At 45.0% G+C, this 20,013-nt stretch overlaps 2 protein-coding genes across 2 annotated transcripts in view; one reads left to right on the top strand and one right to left on the bottom strand.

The window, feature by feature from the left end:
• The window catches only part of LOC143768270 (uncharacterized), a 459,939-nt gene that overhangs the window by 351,589 nt on the left and 88,337 nt on the right, over positions 1-20,013 (bottom strand). The window lies entirely within an intron of this gene.
• LOC143767111 (gastrula zinc finger protein XlCGF66.1-like) lies at positions 5,550-15,480 on the top strand. The gene is made up of 7 exons (XM_077255132.1): positions 5,550-5,690; positions 7,921-8,070; positions 8,200-8,379; positions 8,463-8,586; positions 8,670-8,767; positions 8,966-9,056; positions 14,780-15,480. The coding sequence occupies exons 1-7, from the start codon at positions 5,550-5,552 to the stop codon at positions 15,472-15,474; spliced, it is 1,479 nt and encodes a 492-aa protein (XP_077111247.1). The 3' UTR covers positions 15,475-15,480.

Here is a 20,013-nt window from a genome sequence, read left to right as displayed (position 1 = left end):
CTGCGACGTGTGTTGCAGAGATTTCAGGCTGATAGGCCTGAGTCTTGTCCACCTGACAGACTGTTTGTCCCGGATAAGTGGACCAGCAGAGTCATTTCCGAGGTTCATTCCTCGGTGTTGGCAGGTCACCCGGGAATTTTTGGCACCAGAGATCTGGTGGCCAGGTCCTTTTGGTGGCCTTCCTTGTCATTTGTGCAGTCCTGTGGGACTTGTGCTCGAGCTAAGCCTTGCTGTTCTCGTGCCAGCGGTTTGCTCTTGCCCTTGCCTGTCCCGAAGAGACCTTGGACACATATCTCCATGGATTTCATTTCTGATCTTCCGTTATCTCAGGGCATGTCTGTTATCTGGGTGATATGTGATCGCTTCTCCAAGATGGTCCATTTGGTTCCTTTGCCTAAGCTGCCTTCCTCTTCCGATCTGGTTCCTGTGTTTTTCCAGAACGTGGTTCGTTTGCACGGCATCCCTGAGAATATTGTGTCAGACAGAGGATCCCAGTTCGTTTCCAGGTTCTGGCGATCCTTTTGTAGTAGGATGGGCATTGATTTGTCGTTTTCGTCTGCTTTCCATCCTCAGACTAATGGACAGACGGAGCGAACCAATCAGACTTTGGAGGCTTATTTGAGGTGTTTTGTCTCTGCTGATCAGGACGATTGGGTGACATTCTTGCCGTTGGCTGAGTTTGCCCTTAATAATCGGGCTAGTTCCGCCACCTTGGTTTCGCCTTTTTTCTGCAACTCTGGTTTCCATCCTCGCTTTTCTTCGGGTCATGTGGAGCCTTCTGACTGTCCTGGGGTGGATTCTGTGGTGGATAGGTTGCAGCAGATCTGGAATCATGTGGTGGACAACTTGAAGTTGTCACAGGAGAAGGCTCAGCGCTTTGCCAACCGCCGCCGCGGTGTGGGTCCCCGACTACGCGTTGGGGATTTGGTATGGCTTTCTTCCCGCTTTGTTCCTATGAAGGTCTCCTCTCCCAAATTTAAACCTCGTTTTATTGGGCCTTACAAGATATTGGAAATCCTTAATCCTGTATCTTTTCGTCTGGATCTTCCTGTGTCGTTTGCTATTCACAATGTATTTCATAGGTCCTTGTTGCGGCGGTACATTGTGCCTGTAGTTCCTTCTGCTGAGCCTCCTGCTCCGGTGTTGGTTGAGGGCGAGTTGGAGTACGTGGTGGAGAAGATCTTGGATTCTCGCCTCTCCAGGCGGAGGCTTCAGTACCTGGTCAAGTGGAAGGGCTATGGTCAGGAGGATAATTCCTGGGTGGTCGCCTCTGATGTTCATGCGGCCGATTTAGTTCGTGCCTTTCATGCCGCTCATCCTGATCGCCCTGGTGGTCGTGGTGAGGGTTCGGTGACCCCTCACTAAGGGGGGGGGGTACTGTTGTGAATTTGCTTTTTGCTCCCTCTAGTGGTTACTAGTTTTTTGACTCTGGTTTTTCTGTCATTCCTTTTATCCGCACCTGGGTCGTTACTTAGGGGTGTTGCTATATAAGCTCCCTGGACCTTCAGTTCAATGCCTGGCAACGTAGTTATCAGAGCTAGTCTGCTGTGCTCTTGTCTACTGATCCTGGTTCCAGTTATATCAGCTAAGTCTGCCTTTTGCTTTTTGCTATTTGTTTTGGTTTTGTATTTTTGTCCAGCTTGTTCCAAATCTATATCCTGACCTTTGCTGAAAGCTCTAGGGGGGCTGGTGTTCTCCCCCCGGACCGTTAGACGGTTCGGGGGTTCTTGAATTTCCAGTGTGGATTTTAATAGGGTTTTTGTTGACCATATAAGTTACCTTTCTTTATTCTGCTATCAGTAAGCGGGCCTCTCTGTGCTAAACCTGGTTCATTTCTGTGTTTGTCATTTCCTCTTACCTCACCGTCATTATTTGTGGGGGGCTTCTATCCAGCTTTGGGGTCCCCTTCTCTGGAGGCAAGAAAAGTCTTTGTTTTCCTCTACTAGGGGTAGCTAGATTCTCCGGCTGGCGCGTGTCATCTAGAATCAACGTAGGAATGATCCCCGGCTACTTCTAGTGTTGGCGTTAGGAGTAGATATATGGTCAACCCAGTTACCACTGCCCTATGAGCTGGATTTTTGTATTCTGCAGATTTCCACGTTCCTCTGAGACCCTCGCCATTGGGGTCATAACACAGAGCATTGCAGGCAACCAGGCTATTAGAGTTCCCATATATCCCAATTCATTAGGACCTGGCGTCAGGGCTCTTCAGGTGAAAACTCCAATCTGACTGAAAAACTGACTCATGAAAGCCTGCCAGCAACTTATAACCTTCAGCCGGTGACCTCACAGAAAGGGCTGAGTTAAGATCGCCCGCCTCTTTCTTCAGTGTAACTAAATGTCCCCTAAAGATATCTAATGCTGGCATCTTCGCTACAGAACATGTCAGAATCATATCACACCCAGCATTCATCTCGGATTATCGTTGGCATTCTAATGAGATCAAATATGTCCCATTTGGGATGTATATTTACCGAGAAATCCCTACTTCTTTTCCTGATGGAGTTAGACGCTCATGCTTAGAGTGGCGGTTAGATCCGCCAATGGAGATTAAGAATATATATTTTCGTGTTCCTATCTTAAATGGTTTGCCTAATATCTTACAAAAACAGAACAAAGGACTTTCCTGGATTCTAGCAGTTTCCATACCAGTTATAGCTGGACACTTTCCACTTGTAGGGATGCCGGTCATAAATACCTTGGCGAGGGGGATGAGGGGTTTGGAAGCTGAAAGTCAGGAATGTGCAGCAAGAAGCAATAAACCCTTCTCCACTCATTGACAAGACAAGCTAAAACACAGAGTGAAGGGGGTTAATGCCCATCCTACGTGTGCTGGCAGAGAAACTAAACTTATATATTTCATACCATATCGTGGCAGCGGTAAAAATACTCAGGTCTCCCATAGACTTACATTGGGCTCGTTGTTCTGGCCGAGTACCCGAGTATTCCAATATGCTCGACCCGAGCAACGAGCAACCGAGCATTTTAGTGCTCGCGCATCACTACTTATTAACCATTGGGTTACGTATTTGTCTTCTGGGTCAATGGATTCTTTTCCAATAATCCTACTTTTTCAGTCCAATGCTGATCCATCAAGTTCACTAGTGGTGTACAGCTTTACACCACTATACCTGTGACTTCAGAACTTACAGAACACCAGGTCACATCTCATATAGGAAACTACTGACACAACTCAATAACACCATTTATAAATGAGTGTATAGAAAAAGGTTGCCGCGCTGAACGGCACTCACTGAGTGAAGTGTAGTCCTGTACGAGGAATAGTCGCTTGCATAAAGATGTCTTCATCCACAGTCCGGTAATAATTGGCAAAGGGAGCGTCCTCCCTGAGGTAGCAGTCCCCCAAAGAAGCCCGCCGCCGTGGATCAGCGGTAGCCTCGGCCGATGGCGCCGCTGACAGCGTAGCGAGGTGAGCGGGGGGCGTGGTAGAGTGGTGACGTCACCTGTCCGTTGGTGACGGACGTGTGTAGGGGCCAATTCCAATCTTGCTTTCAGCAAGAGCGCTGCTGCCGAGAGCTTCCCTGCACTGAAAGTGTCAGCGCTGGCATTAACAGCGCTGACGTCTCCGCTGTGCTCTGCTTTACGGCCGGCGCTGACACATTCAGTGCAGGGAAGCTGCCGAAAGCAGTTTTAACCCTGTGGACGCCGGCGGGGGATGTGACAGACATTAGAATGTGAGTATGTAGTGTTTTTTTTTTTTTACTTTTACAATGGTAACCAGGGTAAATATTGGGTTACTAAGCGCGGCCCTGCACTTAGTAACCCGATGTTTACCCTGGTTACAAGTGAACACGTCGCTGGATCGGCGTCACACACACCGATCCAGCGATGACAGCGGGATCCAGATTGCTGCTGCGTGTCAAACACAACAAGATCGCTATCCAGGACGCTGCAACGTCACTGCAACGTCACGGATCGTTGTCGTTCTCGTTGCAAAGTTGCTGAGTGTGAAGGTACCTTTACTCTTTCAGGTTACTTGGTTAAAAGCAATCAAGGACTGCTTGGACCTTAAGGCTATGTGCACACTTTGCGTGGTCCGGATTTGATAAATCTGCAGGGCAAAACCACTGCGGTTATCCCTGCAGATTTATCGCGGTTTGTTTTGCGGTTTCCGCTGCGGGTTTCCGCCTATACTATTGATGCTGCATATGCAGCAATATGCAGCATCAATAGTAATGTTAAAATTAAAAAAAAAAAGGTTATATACTCACCCTCTGATGTCCCGATCTCCTCGGCGCTGCACCCGGCGGTCCGGTTCCAAACATGATGTGCGAGAAGGACCCTTCGTGACGTCACGGTCATGTGACCGCTACGTCACCGCAGGTCCTGTTCGCACATCAACCCTGACCGGACGGCCGCGTGCAGCGCTGAGAGGTGAGTATATCATTATTTTTTATTTTAATTCTTTTTTTACCCTAATATGGTTCCCAGGGCCTGGAGGAGAGTCTCCTCTCCTCCAGCCCGGGTATCACCCGCACATTATCCGCTTACTTCCCGCAAAGTGGGCACAGCCCCATGCGGGAAGTAAGCGGATCAATGCATTCCAATGGGTGCAGAATCGCTGCGATTCTGCACAAAGAAGTGACATGCTGCGGAATGTAAACCGCTGCGTTTCTGCGCGGTTTTTCAGCAGCATGTGCACAGCGGTTTCCATGTAAATGTAAACGCAATGGAAACTGCAGCGGACCCGCAGCGGCAAAATCGCGGCGGTTCCGCGGTAAAAACCTCAAAGTGTGCACATAGCCTAATGGGGTCCATCTGAAAGCCCAATGCAGAAGCCAAATGTCCTGAGAACTGGACCTGCTGTACCACAAATTGCCATTTCTCCAGGTTAGCAAATAGTTGTCACGTAGAACCTGGAGAATCTGTCTGACATGCTCACCATGCTCCTCCAGAGTACGTGAGGAACTCAATATATCATCCAGGAAAATTACCACAAATCTACCAATCAGTGAGAAAAATATAATTAATGACATTTTCAAAGACTGCATTGGTTACCCCGAATGGCAACATCAAATGTTCAATCTGCCCCTCAGGTGTATTGTGTGCGGTCTTCCATCTGTCACCATGGCGATACATATAAGGTTATATGCCCCTCTCACGTTAAGTCTGTAAAGCCATTTATCTCCAGGTAACTGGCTAAACAGGTCAGGTGTAAGGGGTAAAGGACAGGGAAGGTGAGCTGTGATTTTATTAATCTCTCTGAGGTCCAAGCATGGACGCCGCCCTCCATCCTATTACCAAAACCCCCCACAGTGACTGGAGAGGTGCATGGCCGTATATGACCCTTAGCCGGACACTGGAAGGGGGTAAATAAGCGAGATTTCGGCATTTTAGCTCCCGGTGTGGAGGCGATAGCACAATCATATGCCGCCATATACTAGACGTCCGGTAACCGGTGATAATCCCCTCATGTGTGGGGTCTATTTGTCTCCAGAGAAATCACACGTTACATTCCACACAGAACATTGTGTAGAAAAGGCGGCGCGAGGTGATTGTGCCAGTAGTGAGGGCGAATAATGGCGGGAATGTCACTGACTGAGGAGAAGTCTCCATGTAGCGTCTTCACTGCGGATCACGTGACCCCTGACTCCTCCCCCTGTGACCTCATCACAGGTCCTGTGCGCACAGAGCAGCCATATCTGTGGAGTGCGGCTCTGCAGGTGGAGGTATGTGGAGATTCCCCATTACTGAGCGCAGCCGGGGACATTAACCCCTTCTGCACGGAGGAGACTCTTTTGGGGTTGTTGTTGCCACTTTATAAGAACCATAACGTTGTTGTTCTGTTTCCTGTAATAGATACATACGAGCCAACTATGGAGGACAGGAAGTGAGGGAGCGGAGTGTTCTCCTAGTACAGGGCCCCTTTCTTGGCCCCACACAGTGTAATGCCCCCATTATGCCCTGTAAGCAGGTTCTGCCCCACACCCAGCTGCCTCGGGCACTTTACCAGGAGCTGGTACCTCAGATTCTTCCCCGCACCCCTTTCCTTTGTTGGCGCCAAATCTGTTCTGCCTTTGGGGCTCCGGCCTTTATAATATCAGTAACTGCGCCATCAAGGTCTCCTGACCAGGTGCACCCTCTAGACTCTTCCCTCCGGAAACCCTCCCTCTCCCCATTGGTGTCACATGGTCCCGTCTGGACGGCAGATAGCAGTCTGTACAAATGCAGCACAGCCCTGAGGAGGCGTTTTTATGACTCTCCTTTTTACACCCCTTATGTAATATATATGATGGCGCTCACACAGTATAATGTTTCCACAGTACTGGCATCTCTCGTAAAAAAGGGATTTTCACATTACCGCCATACCCCCACACAGTGTAATGTTCTCATAGTACCGCCATACCCCCACACACAGTATAATGTTCTCATAGTACCGCCATTCCCCCACACAGTATAATGTTCTCATAGTACCGCCATACCCCCACACACTGTATAATGTTCTCATAGTACCGCCATCCCCCACACAGTATAATGTTCTCATAGTACCGCCATTCCCCCACACAGTATAATGTTCTCATAGTACCGCCATACCTCCACACACTGTATAATGTTCTCATAGCACCACCATACCCCCACACAGTGTAATGTTCCTACAGAACCACCATACCCCCACACGCAGTATAATGTTCTCATAGTACCACCATACCCCCACACACAGTAAAAAGTTCCCCCAGTACCATCATCACACCACACACAGTATTTTGTTCCTACAATAGTGGCTTCCCACAGACACAGGATGTTTCCACAGGACTGGCATCCCCCTCACACACAGCATAATGTCCCCACAGTACTGCCATCCCCCCACTTTTTAATGTTCCAACAGTACTGCACCCTACATTCACAATATGGTACCATCCACCTCACTGACTACCACCGACAATTAATAACTACTCACTTAGCCTCATTCTTGGTGCAAATACAATTGAACCCAGGATCTATGAGATATTTGCCATACAATAGTTGGATAGACAGGAGTGTGTCATCCATAAAGGTAGCCCACTCGGTTGCTATGATGCCTATGAATTGACAGGGCTCGGTGGGGTGTGGTATTGGTCACCGTCTCCTTCCCATCATCATAATTTCAGCGATATCCACTACATGGCAAGTGGGAAGAGAGATGCTAAGTGCCAGAATTGGTGCATCTTAGATATGTGCCTTTTCCAGGCGGCTGAAAGCTGATCTTTTTAGCCTGGGGGCGCAGTAGTATTCATGGCCCCTTCCTAGGCTATTAATATCAATCCGCAACTGTCTGCATAGCCTTTGCTGGTTACTAAATATAGGGGGACCCTATGCCACTTTTTTGGGAGGTCCCCCTTTTTAATAGCCAATAAAGGCTAAGTATACAGTTGTGAGCTGATGTTACTAGCCTGGAAAGCTCCATGGGTATTACCCCCTTCCCAGGCTATAAACAAACTTCTGTGTGTGAATCAGAGCTGAGATCTAACGTGATAGAAGATTACAGTGCGGGGAAGACGGGAAACCTTCATATAGACGGCCGGTGGTGATGGAGTCAGTGACCGACTCTGGCCACATATGTCTCTAGAGCCGTAGTAGAAGATGAAGATGTCGTCCTCACCATGAAGTAGTTATTTCTCATGTCGCGTGTAATGAATATCTCCTGCAGTATTGCTAATGCCGATTCCAGGGTCGGTAAATGAGACGAGAATTAGCGTTATGGAAGATGAGTCTATGAGAAACGTATTCAGCTGCCGACTCCGAGGAGGAAACTGCTTGTTGTCTGTGGCCTAAATATATAGGATTTATTAGTAGATGTAAAGAAGGAAACTAAATACTGTAAAATAATAAATCTCCTCATATGTTTCCCTTATTATCTCCAGTAATTGTATTATTACACAGTATTCTTATGATGTTACATCGGCTCATCTTCTCATTCAGGTCTCTACAATATCGGATCCTCTCAGTGAAGATCTTCTACAGAAGAGAATTTTCCTGATTTACCCATCGAAGATGGATATAGACAGAGACAAGATGGCGGAGAGGATATTACACCTCACCCTAGAGATCCTCTTCCGGCTTACTGGAGAGGTGAGAGATTCTGATGACGTCACATTACATCATTCTTTTCTATGGGAATAACAGATGGACAGAACTGGAGAGGTGAGGACTCTGGAAATGTCTGTAATGAGATTTATTAATGTGTCTCTCCATTACCAGGATTACACAGTGGTGAAGAAGACCTCTAGTGATCGCTGTCAGGACCCTGTGTCTGAGGGATGGGAAAGACCCCTGAGCCCAATCACTGGGCCTCCACCTCACCCCCTGATCCATGAGGACATCAATGACCAGAAGATCCTAGAACTCATCTACATGATGATTGAGCTGCTGACTGGAGAGGTGACACTGCTGGGAATGCTGGGACATTATACAGCAACACTATGAAGGGATCGGGGGGATGACGGTATCATTGTATGTGTCAGGTTCCTATAAGGTGTCAGGATGTCGCTGTCTATTTCTCCATGGAGGAGTGGGAGTATTTAGAAGGACACAGAGATCTGTACAAGAACGTCATAATGGAGGTTCCCCAGCCCCTCACATCTCCAGGTAATAGTCAGGACTAAATACACACGGCCTATAATTATCTGTATGTAAAGAATGAATTCACCCCCTGTATGTGTTTCCTCCAGATCTATCCAGTAAGAGGACAACACCAGAGAGATGTCCCCGTCCTCTTCTTCCACAGGACTGCAAGCAAGAAGATCCCAATGCTCCTCAGGATCATCAGGTAGATGGAGAGAAGGTGTCAGGAGATCTCCCCTATGATGTGTAGACGCCGGTGAAGGTCTTGTGCTCAGTCTTGTTTCATCCACCAGTATTATATGTTTTATACTTGTGTAATAAGAACGGTGGAGATGGCAGGATTAGAGCTGATCATAGATGGGACTTCTCCATCTGTCGTTGACTTTTACAATATTTGTTTCAGGGTGAAGATCTGACCCATATTAATACTACAGAGACATATGTGAGGGGGGATGAGCGGTGTAAAGAGGATATTCCCACATATGGCTACCCAGGTGAGTAGTAACCACTAAATGCAGAGAAGTCACAGATTCTTCTCATCACCGCCTGTGGCTGCTTTATCGGTGGTGTAGTCCGGCCGTATTACCATGATCACCATTTGGCCTCTAGACCACAACATTCTCCTCCACCCAAAACTGTTCAAATGACTTTTGTCATTGAAAGCCCTTTTCTATAGAACTTACAACCTGGTAGATCCACCTACCCCCTGGGTTTAGATCTCCTAAACCCAGGGGGTAGGTGGATCTACCAGGTTGTGAGCTGTTACCTGCCCAGATCTGTGAACTACAAAGCCAAATCACAGCGTACATAGAATGTGCTGACAAGAAAGCAGAGGGTAATGATGCTGTTGGCTTCCTAGAACCCTGAGATCTTCTCGGATGAATCTCCCTTCTCTCCCTTCTGTGCTGCTGAATGTGATCATATGGTCCCTACAAGACCAGGTCCAGTTTTTCTGTCCAAACTTCACTTTTATGATTGACAACATTAAATGTGCAGTGAGGCCAAGTGTGAATTTCTGCTCAATAACAGAGTTTCCCTTTATCCTGACTTTTCAATTTGTATTAAAACCGACTAACTTCCAGGAGGATTGTGATAATCTACATAAACCCATCACACCGGTGCCATGATATATCTCTGAGCTGTGCGTGGCTGATGGCTGTAATATACATTTATTCCCGCCTGCAGGAGATGTGTTGGCTCCAGCCCTGGTTTCATGGATTCACTCCACCTCATAAATTACATTGTTTTTGATCCTAAGAAATTCAGATTACTGCACAATCTCTCCTGAAATGGGGAGCAATATTATTTTCTCTAATCTTCTGTTTCTTTTCTAGGGCGGGGCTTTATCTGCTGCTCTGGGGTGGGTCTGTGGGCGGGGCTTTATTTGGTGATCTGGGGCGAGGCTGTGGGTAGGCGGTAGACGGGGCTTTATTTTGTACTCTGATTACATATTCATCTGCATTGGCTTTTGACAGGTCGCTGATCCCTCACTGACCTGCCCCCCATTTTTACATAATGCATATAATGTTGATATTATTGTTGGTAATGCCTATAATATTGTGGCTATTGGGAGGCTTAGAAAAAATTACATCCAGCAGAATGTCACCGGCGGTGGAGGCGCATCTATAAGTAAGAGATAGATGCTACTGGATAGGCGCTGCTGGCCTGTATATAGGGCTACAGATACTCACTGTGCTGTTTGGTGACATGGTGTGTTTCACACTCAACATGGACCAGAGGAAGCGAAGGAAAGAGTTGTTTCAGGAGATTAGAAAGAACATTATAGACAAACATGTTAAATGTAAACGTTATAAGACCATCTCCAAGCAGCATGATGTTCCTGTGACTACAGTTGCACATATTATTCAGAAATGTAGACCTGCCTCTGTACACTTATTGGTTTCCTGATAGTGTAACTCCTCCCAATTTACACCGATTGGTTGCGTGATAGTATAAGTCGTATGAGGCCTGTCCATAGACACACCCCCAGGAAGAAGCAACCGCGAAACGCGCGTTGGGGTTCGGGGGCACAGCCTGTCACTTGGCAGTGGATTTTCTGTGGGACACGCTCAAATGTAATATGTTCAGGAACTGATCTTGTGCAATATGTATATGTGGGGTTTTGAAGGGATTATACGATAGTATTTTGTCAGGGGTGTTCCGCTATATGGGTGAATTGCGCCCTTAGCACCTGTTCTGAAACTATGGCTATGACTTTTTGTCTTTCTTTCCCCTCTGTCCACTGACAGCATGGTCAGTTGTTTGTTGCAAATATTATATTATTAGAGCTCAATTGAGAGCGTTGCAAATGTGTTATAGACTATATAGACATATATACCTTCTCAAACTCTGGATTAAAAAGAAAAAAATCCATTTTCTTAATAATTTTTGCTGTGTTCCACTTTTTGCTTGGCCTCCGGTTCTGTTTTGTTTGGTCTGAGGCACCATTCGTTTTTACTGTCTTGCTATCTATCTATTGATGTTTAAATAAGTAAATTGAACTGTTTTAAATCTCATGTTGTGAAACACTTCTTGATCCTAGTGTTGAGAATCACAGGAGGATCGTTATGTTTAAATCTTGTTACGCAGTGTAGCCTATTCCCGTGTAGGGTTTATGGGCTTGGGTAATATGCTTATCAAATCAATGAGACGTATAATACGAATGGTAACAAAAGAGCCCAGAAAAACTTCTAAACAGATTAAAGGTGAACTCCAAGCTCAAAGAACATCAGTGTCAGATCGCACCATCCGTCGTTGTATGCGCCAAAGTGGACTTCATGGGAGACGACCAAGGAGGACACCATTGTTGAAAAAAAAAAAAAGCCAGACTGGAATTTGCCAAACTACATGTTGACAAGCCACAAAGCTTCTGGGAGAATGTGCTATGGACAGATGAGACAAAAATGGAACTTTTTGGCAAGGCACATCAGCTCTATGATCACAGAGGCTCTTATGTTCTGGGGCTGCTTTGCTGCATCTGGCACAAGGTGTCTAGAATTTGTGCAGGGTACAATGAAATCTCAAAACTACCAAGGGATTCTGGACAGAAATGTGCTGCCCAGTGTCAGAAAGCTTGGTCTCAGTCGCAGGTCATGGGTCTTGCAACAGGATAATGACCCAAAACACACAGCTAAAAACACTCAAGAATGGCTAAGAGGGAAACATTGGACTATTCTGAAGTGGCCATCTATGAGCCCTGACCTAAATCCTATTGAGCGGCTTTGGAAAGAGCTGAAACATCTGGAAAAGGCAACCTTCCGACACGAGACAACTAGAGCAGTTTGCTCTTGAGTCATGGGCCAAAATACCTGTCGAGAAGTGCAGAAGTCTCATTGAGAGTTACAGGAGTCGTTTGATTGCAGTGATTGCCTCAAAAGGTTGTGCAACAAAATATTAACCCTTTCATGCCAGAGCCTGTTTTTGCCTTCGTAATCGGACCAATTTTTTCAATTCTGACCAGTGTCACTTTATGAGGTCATAACTCTAAAACGCTTCAACGAATCCAGAACAACAGAATCCCCCTGAAGTGACCCCATTTTGGAAATGACACCCTCTGGTTATTCATCTATGGATATAGTGACCATTTTCACTACACGGATGATTTCCAGAAACACGTAGTGTAAGTTTTGGAGCAATAATTGCAAAAATGTCATGGTAGTACCCAATATATTGTGCCCAGCTTGTGTCTCTGGAGACATCCCCCACCTACCCCCGGAAATTGTTAAATTGACTCTACTCAGATGTGTCTGTCACTAAATAAATCAAATGTTTGAATGTCAAAACAGTTTAAAAATGTGGTTCTGTGTGGAAGATTATAAATCAGTCATGGAGGCATAAGGCCGGCAATGATGGGCATTGTGGGCAATAATAGCGGGTATCATGCCTCATTCCTCTCTTGGAACATACACAACATCTTTTCTGGGGGATCTTTCTTGTTTCACTTGCTGGAATGAGTGCAATAAAATGTCGCTCAGTGAGTTTTTTTACATCTTCAGATTCTAAAGGATTGGCAGGGACAAAATTTTCAATGACCTTTTCCTGATAATCAAAAGTATATGTGGCCACCTGAAACAAATAAATGACTAATTTTTTTATACCAGGTATATGATTTTCTTGATACCTGTTATGGCTGTAGAACCTGATCTGCAAGATCCACACCCCCCCCCTAAATTTGTTGTAGTCAATGACAGACACAGGTTTAGGAGTAGTGGATCCCTGTTGGTCTGCAGCGGCCCTTGTGGCATCTGTGTGGATCGAGATCAGGATGAAAATATGTTTTTTATCCTTGTACTTAAGGGCAAGCAGCTCTCCATTGTGTGAAGCCCCTGTCTGCTCCTTTCAGAACTTTTTGTTGACCAATGATTGTGGAAACCCCTGACAGTTTTTGAAAACGGTCCCACAAGCCCCCATGTTGTGTTCAACCAGACTTTTAAATAGGGGTATGCTGGTGTAGTAGTTGTCAACATACAGATTGTAGCCTTATGTAATAATGGAGTTATCAGCTCCCACTTGGACATTGGTGTGCATCAATTTACAAGCACTAGGGACAGCGCTATTACTGGGCATTGTTCCCTGAGTTGGAGACATTTCTCCAGAAGCGCTATTTGTCCTTCTTGTTGTACTGGTCCTTGTGTGTGAGGATGGACCAGAATCTCTGCTCATTTCTGAGCTATCACTGTCGCTGCTACTAAAGCCCTCGAAATCCACATCGCCATCTGTCACTGCACTTTCTTCTCTGTCAGAACATAAAAGTGCATAAGCCTCCCCTGCACTATAATACTGACGGGCCATTTTATTTGTTTTTTTCTTTTTCCGGAAATAGAAAACTCTGATGTGACCAAATTATTGGGGAGACAATTGAGAAAAGCCTAATTAATTAGCCTAACCCTAACTTTAGAATAAACCCTAACATTAGCCTAACAGTGACCCTATCTTTAGCCCCAACACTAAGCCTAACTATAGCACTAACCCTAACTTGCCTTATCTGTTTTTTTTACTGTATAACAAGATCGCTGACTGACACAGCTGTTGCCAGCAGCACTTGTAACAGTGTTTCTCCTCTAATCTCTCACTGACAGGAGATCTGAGGAGAAACAGCATTTTTTTGAGGCAGATCACCCGGGAAAGTTCGTTGCTGTAACAAACTTTTCTAGTTATTTGCCTCATTGGCTGGTGTGACTCTGATGTCATCAGGACCTGAACCACTCAGGTCTCGATGAGGTTGGGGGTCACAGTAAGCGTTGTACGCAGGAATCCTCTCTTTCTAAAGTACGTGGGGGTCACAGTGAGCACAAAACCACCGACCGTAGACAAACATCGGCGCTGAACAAAGCCTGCTAGCGCCGACGTTTATCTACCGTTGGCGGTCACAAAGAGGTTAAGTTAAGGGTACCATAATTCCTGTCCATGCCTATTTCATAAGTTTTATTTTTTTCTAAATTATGTAGAAGTATGGTTGAAAATGAATGTCTGACTTTCATTTGTTCATTTATAGATTGTTGATTTATTATTACTTTTGTCAGATTCAAGGTATTTCTGTGACCATTATGGGTTTTTCGGTCATTAAACGAGGGGTACCAACAATTTTGACCATGTATGTAGGAGGAATGAATATTTTAAATCCACAGCCACTTTCCGGAAATTAACACGCAGTGGATGTAGGAGAGTGAAAATTACACATTTGCCATTTTATTATCCAGCACATAGTGCCCAGATTGTGCTCCAGGAGACACACACCGCAAATTAAGTGGATTCTTCTCACTATAATATTGCTAAATACAGGGATCTTAAATGTTTTTTGAGCACACTGCAAGACTCAGAAGTGAGAGCAGATTTTGCTGGAGTGGTTTATAGAGACCCTGCTGCTTTTCAATAGCCTTTGAGCCACTAATAGTGTGGGAACCTCTGTTTTTCCATTATGATGGACCTGAGTGGGGACTTGTTTCTGTGAGATGACAATTGGTATTATTTTTGCCTACATAACATTGATTGATTTCTTTTTATTCGATATTTGGGAGGCAGAATGAACAAACAGTTGAACACCACACACTACTGGCTCATCCAACAAGGTTTTCTATTAGACAGTGAACTGTCATTGTATTGGTAAATAATTAAAGTTTTTTACATAAACTGTCCATAAAAATGGCAAACTAAGTAGAAATGTTCAAAAATATAAAACTCAAGGATATTTTATTAAAAAAATTGTTTTTTATCTTAGTAGATGACTGTACCAGGAGATCAGAGGGACAGCAGACATCTTCAGTTTTTAAATCTGATGATTTTGATATCCTACAAGATACAACTCAAGTAAATGCCATTACTCCAGATATATTATCATCCATTCACAGCAAAGATCTGTCATCCGATCTTATGAAACAGGTCCCATCTTCTGATTCATTACTGACTACTAAGGAAAATCAAAGTCACAAAAGAGGCATTAAAAAACAAACTGCTCGTAAAGCAAAGAAGTCATTTTCATGTTCAGAGTGTGGGAAAGGTTTTAACAACAAATCAGAGTTGGTTAGGCACCATACAACTCACACAGGGGAGAAGACCTTTTCCTGTTCAGAATGTGGTAAATGTTTTATCCAGAAATCAGATTTGGTTAGGCACCATACAACTCACACCGGGGAGAAGCCTTTTTCCTGTTCAGAATGTGGTAAATGCTTTAACCAGAAAGGGATTCTTGTTCGTCACCAGAGAACTCACACAGGGGAGAAGCCCTTTTCCTGTTCAGAATGTGGGAAATGTTTTATCCAGAAATCAGATTTGGTTAGGCACCATACAACTCACACAGGGGAGAAGCCTTTTTCCTGTTCGGAATGTGGAAAATGTTTTGCACAGAAATCACTGCTTGTTACTCACCATAGAACTCACGCCGAGGAGAAACCTTTTTCCTGTTCAGAATGTTAGAAATGTTTTGCACAGAAATCACTGCTTGTAATTCACCATAGAACTCACACAGAGGAGAAACCTTTTTCCTGTTCAGAATGTGGGAAATGTTTTACCCAGAAAGGGAATCTGGTTATTCACCAGAAAACTCACACAGAGGAGAAGCCTTTTTCCTTTTTAGAATGTGGAAAATGTTTTAACCGGAAATGTCATCTTGTTAGTCACCAGAAAACTCACACAGCGGAGAAGCCTTTTTCCTGTTCAGAATGTGGGAAATATTTTGCACTTAAATCAATGCTTGTTACTCACCAGAGAACTCACACAGGGGAGAAGCCCTTTTCATGTTCAGAATGTGGGAAATGTTTTAAATAGAAAATAGATCTTGATCGCCATCAAAGAACCCACACAGGGGAGAAGCCTTTTTCCTGTTCAGATTGTGGGAAGTATTTTAGCCGGAAAGCACTTCTTGTTAGACATCAGAGCAGTCACATCGAGGAGAAGCCTTTTACATTTTCTTAATGTGGGAAATATTTTACTTGGAAATCAACTGTTAATAAACATCAGAGACGTCACATAGGCGAGAAGCCTTTTTTATGTTCATAATGTTGGCATAGTTTTAACCAAAAATGAATCATCTTAAATAGGTTGTCTCTTGTCATTCCTCATGTTTGCTGACAAAAGGGATAAAACTAAACTTTATTAATTCCAAATGTAAAACTATACCCATAATGGTTAGTCAGTAGGTGACTAATAGAAAAAACATGTACCCCACATTTCAGTATATAGGGTGAAGGTGACATATAGACACTCACTCTCTCCAAGCCTCTCATTTCTACGGTTTTCATTGTCCTCACCAAAGGCGACTCATCAGGAGACTATTTAATATTGACCTATATTCAAGCGAGACTAGACAAAAAAAAGACTAAAATCATGTTATCCGAAACAGTCAGAAAACCCGCCACATGTTGTCAGATCCCAGACCTCAAACTATATACTTTGTAAGTTTATAAGCGACTCCAGTGTCAGGAATAGATAGTATGTGACAATACAGTATAATTCTTGTGTTTTTTCTCCTATAGGGACTGCCCTAGTTTGGTAATGTAACAGCTGTTAATTAGTAGCGCAGACAAATTGTCCTAGACTAAACTCCATTTTCAGACAGCCCAATATGTACCACTCAGGGAAAACTTACCTGCTCCAAAGATCAATAGCAGCTTCTAACTAATGGCCATGCTGCGGTCTGTCAAGAAATGACTGCAATATCGTTAAAGACTAGGGATGTGTGCAATCATAATGTCTGGAAGATCTGTGCCATTATTTAGTATGAATATGGAAATTATCTCTGAAAGTTGTGTTCCCTGAACGGTATGTACTGTATTGTCACATGCTATCTATTCCTGACACTGGAGTGGCGTATAAACGTACGAAGTATATAGTTTGAGGCCTGAGGTCTGCCACTATGTGGCTAGTTTTCTGACTGTTTCGGTTAAAGGGAACCTGTCATCCCAAAAATCGAAGATGAGTTAAGTCCACCAGCATCATGGGCTTATCTACAGCATTCTGGAATGCTGTAGATATGCCCCCGATGTATCCTGAATAGTGTTGAGCGATACCGTCCGATACTTGAAAGTATCGGTATCGGATAGTATCGGCCGATACCCGAAAAGTATCGGATATCGCCGTTACCGATACCCGATACCAATACAAGTCAATGGGACACCAAGTATCGGAAGGTATCCCGATGGTTCCCAGGGTTCTGAAGGAGAGGAAACTCTCCTTCAGGCCCTGGGATCCATATTAATGTGTAAAATAAAGAATTAAAATAAAAAATATTGATATACTCACCTCTCCGGAGGCCCCTGCACCTTACCGCTGTTAACCGGCAGCCTGCTTTGCTTAAAATGAGCGCGTTCAGGGCCTTCCATGACGTCACGGCTTCTGATTGGTCGCGTGCCGCTCATGTGACCGCCATGCGACCGATCACAAGCCGCGACGTCATTCTCAGGTCCTAAATTCCTAGAATGAGGAGTTCAGGACCTGAGAATGACGTCGCGGCTTGTGATTGGTCGCGTGGCGGTCACATGAGCGGCATGCGACCAATCAGAAGCCGTGACGTCATGGAAGGCCCTGAACGCGCTCATTTTAAGCAAAGCACGCTGCCGGTTAACAGCGGTAAGGTGCAGGGGCCTCTGGAGAGGTGAGTATATCAATATTTTTTATTCTTTATTTTACACATTATATCGATCCCGATACCGATTCCCAATACAACAAAAGTATCGGATCTCGGTATCGGAATTCCGATACCGCAAATATCGGCCGATACTTGCGGTATCGGAATGCTCAACACTAATCCTGAACGATGAGAAAAAGAGGTTAGATTATACTCACCCAGGGGTGGTCCGGTCCGATGGGCGTCGTGGTCTGGTCCGGGGCCTCCCACCTTCTTACGATGACGTCCTCTTCTTATAGTCACGCTGCGGCTCCGGCCCAGGCGTACTTTGTCTGCCCTGTTGAGGGCAGAGCAAAGTACTGCAGTGCGCAGGCGCTGAGCCTCTGTGACCTTTCCTGGCACCTGCGCACTGCAGTACTTTGCTCTGCCCTCAACAGGGCAGACAAAGTGCGCCTGCGCCAGAGCCGTAGCGTGACTACAAGAAGAGGACGTCATCATAAGAAGAAGGAAGGCCCCGGACCAGACCGCGATGCCCATCGGACCGGACCGCCCCTGGGTGAGTATAATCTAACCTCTTGTTCTCATCTTTCAGGATACATTGGGGGCATATCTACAGCATTCCAGAATGCTGTAGATAAGCCCCTGATGCTGGTGGACTTAGCTCACCTTCAATTTTGGGGGTGACAGGTTCCCTTTAACATGATACATGATTTTAGGGTTTTCTTCGTCTAGTCTCGCTTGAATATAGTTCAATATTAAATAGTTTACTGATGAATGAATCCAATGAATATTCATTTCTCTTACGTAGCAGCACACGTGATCGCCGGCAGCAGCAGGAAACCAGTGGCTGACACTGCGCACTACTGAGCAATGAATACTCACCTCTCTCTGGGCGCACAGTCCCGGCGAGTACTCCGGCAGCTGTGCTCTGCTCGTGACGTCCCTGCCATGTGCTGCTTACAAGCATAAAGCAGCTGCTGGGAGGGGGTACCAGGTAGGTAAGTGTAATGTTTTGTTTTTTTTATGTTTTCTGATGGGGGCCGATTATAAGGATGGGGCCATGCATACTAGGACCGGGATGGGGCCAGAATAGATATAGGTACCTGCATACTACAATGAAATGGGGGCCCACGCATACCAGGATAAGGATGAGAGATCCATGCATACCAGGAAAGTGATGAGGGGGCCAGATATACCAGGATAGGGGATATTAAGTACAGAATTGACTACAATTTTTGTTTCTTTTTTTGCCTAATTTCCTCCTCTAAAATCTAGGTGCATCTTTTAGTCCAAAAATATGGTATATATATATCTTTTTTTTCTCCGTGAACTCATTCCTCATGTTTGGCCTCATTAAAATAAAAACACTCATACTCTGCTGGCGTGCCGGCTCCACTTCAGCGGTGATGAGACTCACTGTCCCGAGGCTTATGTGAGGTTGTTACATCACACGAGCCCTGCACCCGATCAGCGGCAGCTTCACTGTTCCTTCCTTCGGACGTATTGAACATGAACATGAAGTCAGGGCCGCGGCTGCTCTCTGCCTCATGATGCTTGATTTGTCTGAAGGTGGGGACAGTGACGTCAGCGCTGATTGGGCACAGGGCTCACATGACATAACCTCAAAAGTTCCCCAAGAACACAAGCGCCAACACCAGTGAAACACTGCCAGCATGGGAGGTTTGTATAAGGCTTCATACCCATTTGAGAGAAAAATGGAAGAGTGCAATCCAATATAAAAAAAAAAATCAAACTGCACTCTGACCAATGTTATTCAATGGGTGACATCTCATTTGCAAGTTCTCTCAGCTGAAATCTGACTGAGAAAAAAATCACAGCATTTGCGTATTGCTGCGTTTCTCAGATGAGACTCACCAATGTAAGTAAATGGGTGCGAGAAAAAAAACAAAAAACCGCACAGCGCTCGCACCATGTGAGTGCCGTCCGATTTTTACACACCGGTGTCCTTTGGAAAGCCAGTAATTCAGTGCGGTGTACAGTAAAATCACACTGACAGCTTACAATAGAATACACTTAGAAATATATTAATTAAAATACAAACATATACGCGAAACGCGCGTCGGGGCAGGCGGATACAGCACGCCATTTGGCTGAGCACGTTGAGAGAAGATACGGAGCAGGTAATATGTGTGGGGCAGGGGGCACACCACGCAATATGTCTGGATTGTATTGGAGTACAAATTAGAGAAGATATTATATGGCGGTGGTTGCAGCTATACCCTGATCAGTACTGGGAGTAGTGTGTTATATATTTGACTAGTCGGTGTACTCGCAACTGATTTATATGACTGGGACATATGCAGTGTTTAAATTATAATGGATCATATTTATGATTTGATATTTTAGGATCCAGCCACACTGGTTTCTTA

This window comes from Ranitomeya variabilis, chromosome 4, assembly GCF_051348905.1.
Source record: "Ranitomeya variabilis isolate aRanVar5 chromosome 4, aRanVar5.hap1, whole genome shotgun sequence".
NCBI classification, from domain to species: domain Eukaryota; kingdom Metazoa; phylum Chordata; class Amphibia; order Anura; family Dendrobatidae; genus Ranitomeya; species Ranitomeya variabilis.
Note: the sequence above shows the minus strand (reverse complement) of the source record. Positions and strands in the feature narration are given on the sequence as shown.

Excerpts from the sequence above, each read along its gene's own strand:
- LOC143767111 (XM_077255132.1), top strand. The coding sequence starts at position 5,550 with ATGTCACTGACTGAGGAGAAGTCTCCATGTAGCGTCTTCACTGCGGAT. Across the intron at positions 8,071-8,199 it reads TCTTCCGGCTTACTGGAGAG|GATTACACAGTGGTGAAGAA; the intron begins GTGAGAGATTCT and ends CTCCATTACCAG. Across the intron at positions 9,057-14,779 it reads TCCCACATATGGCTACCCAG|TAGATGACTGTACCAGGAGA; the intron begins GTGAGTAGTAAC and ends TTTTTATCTTAG.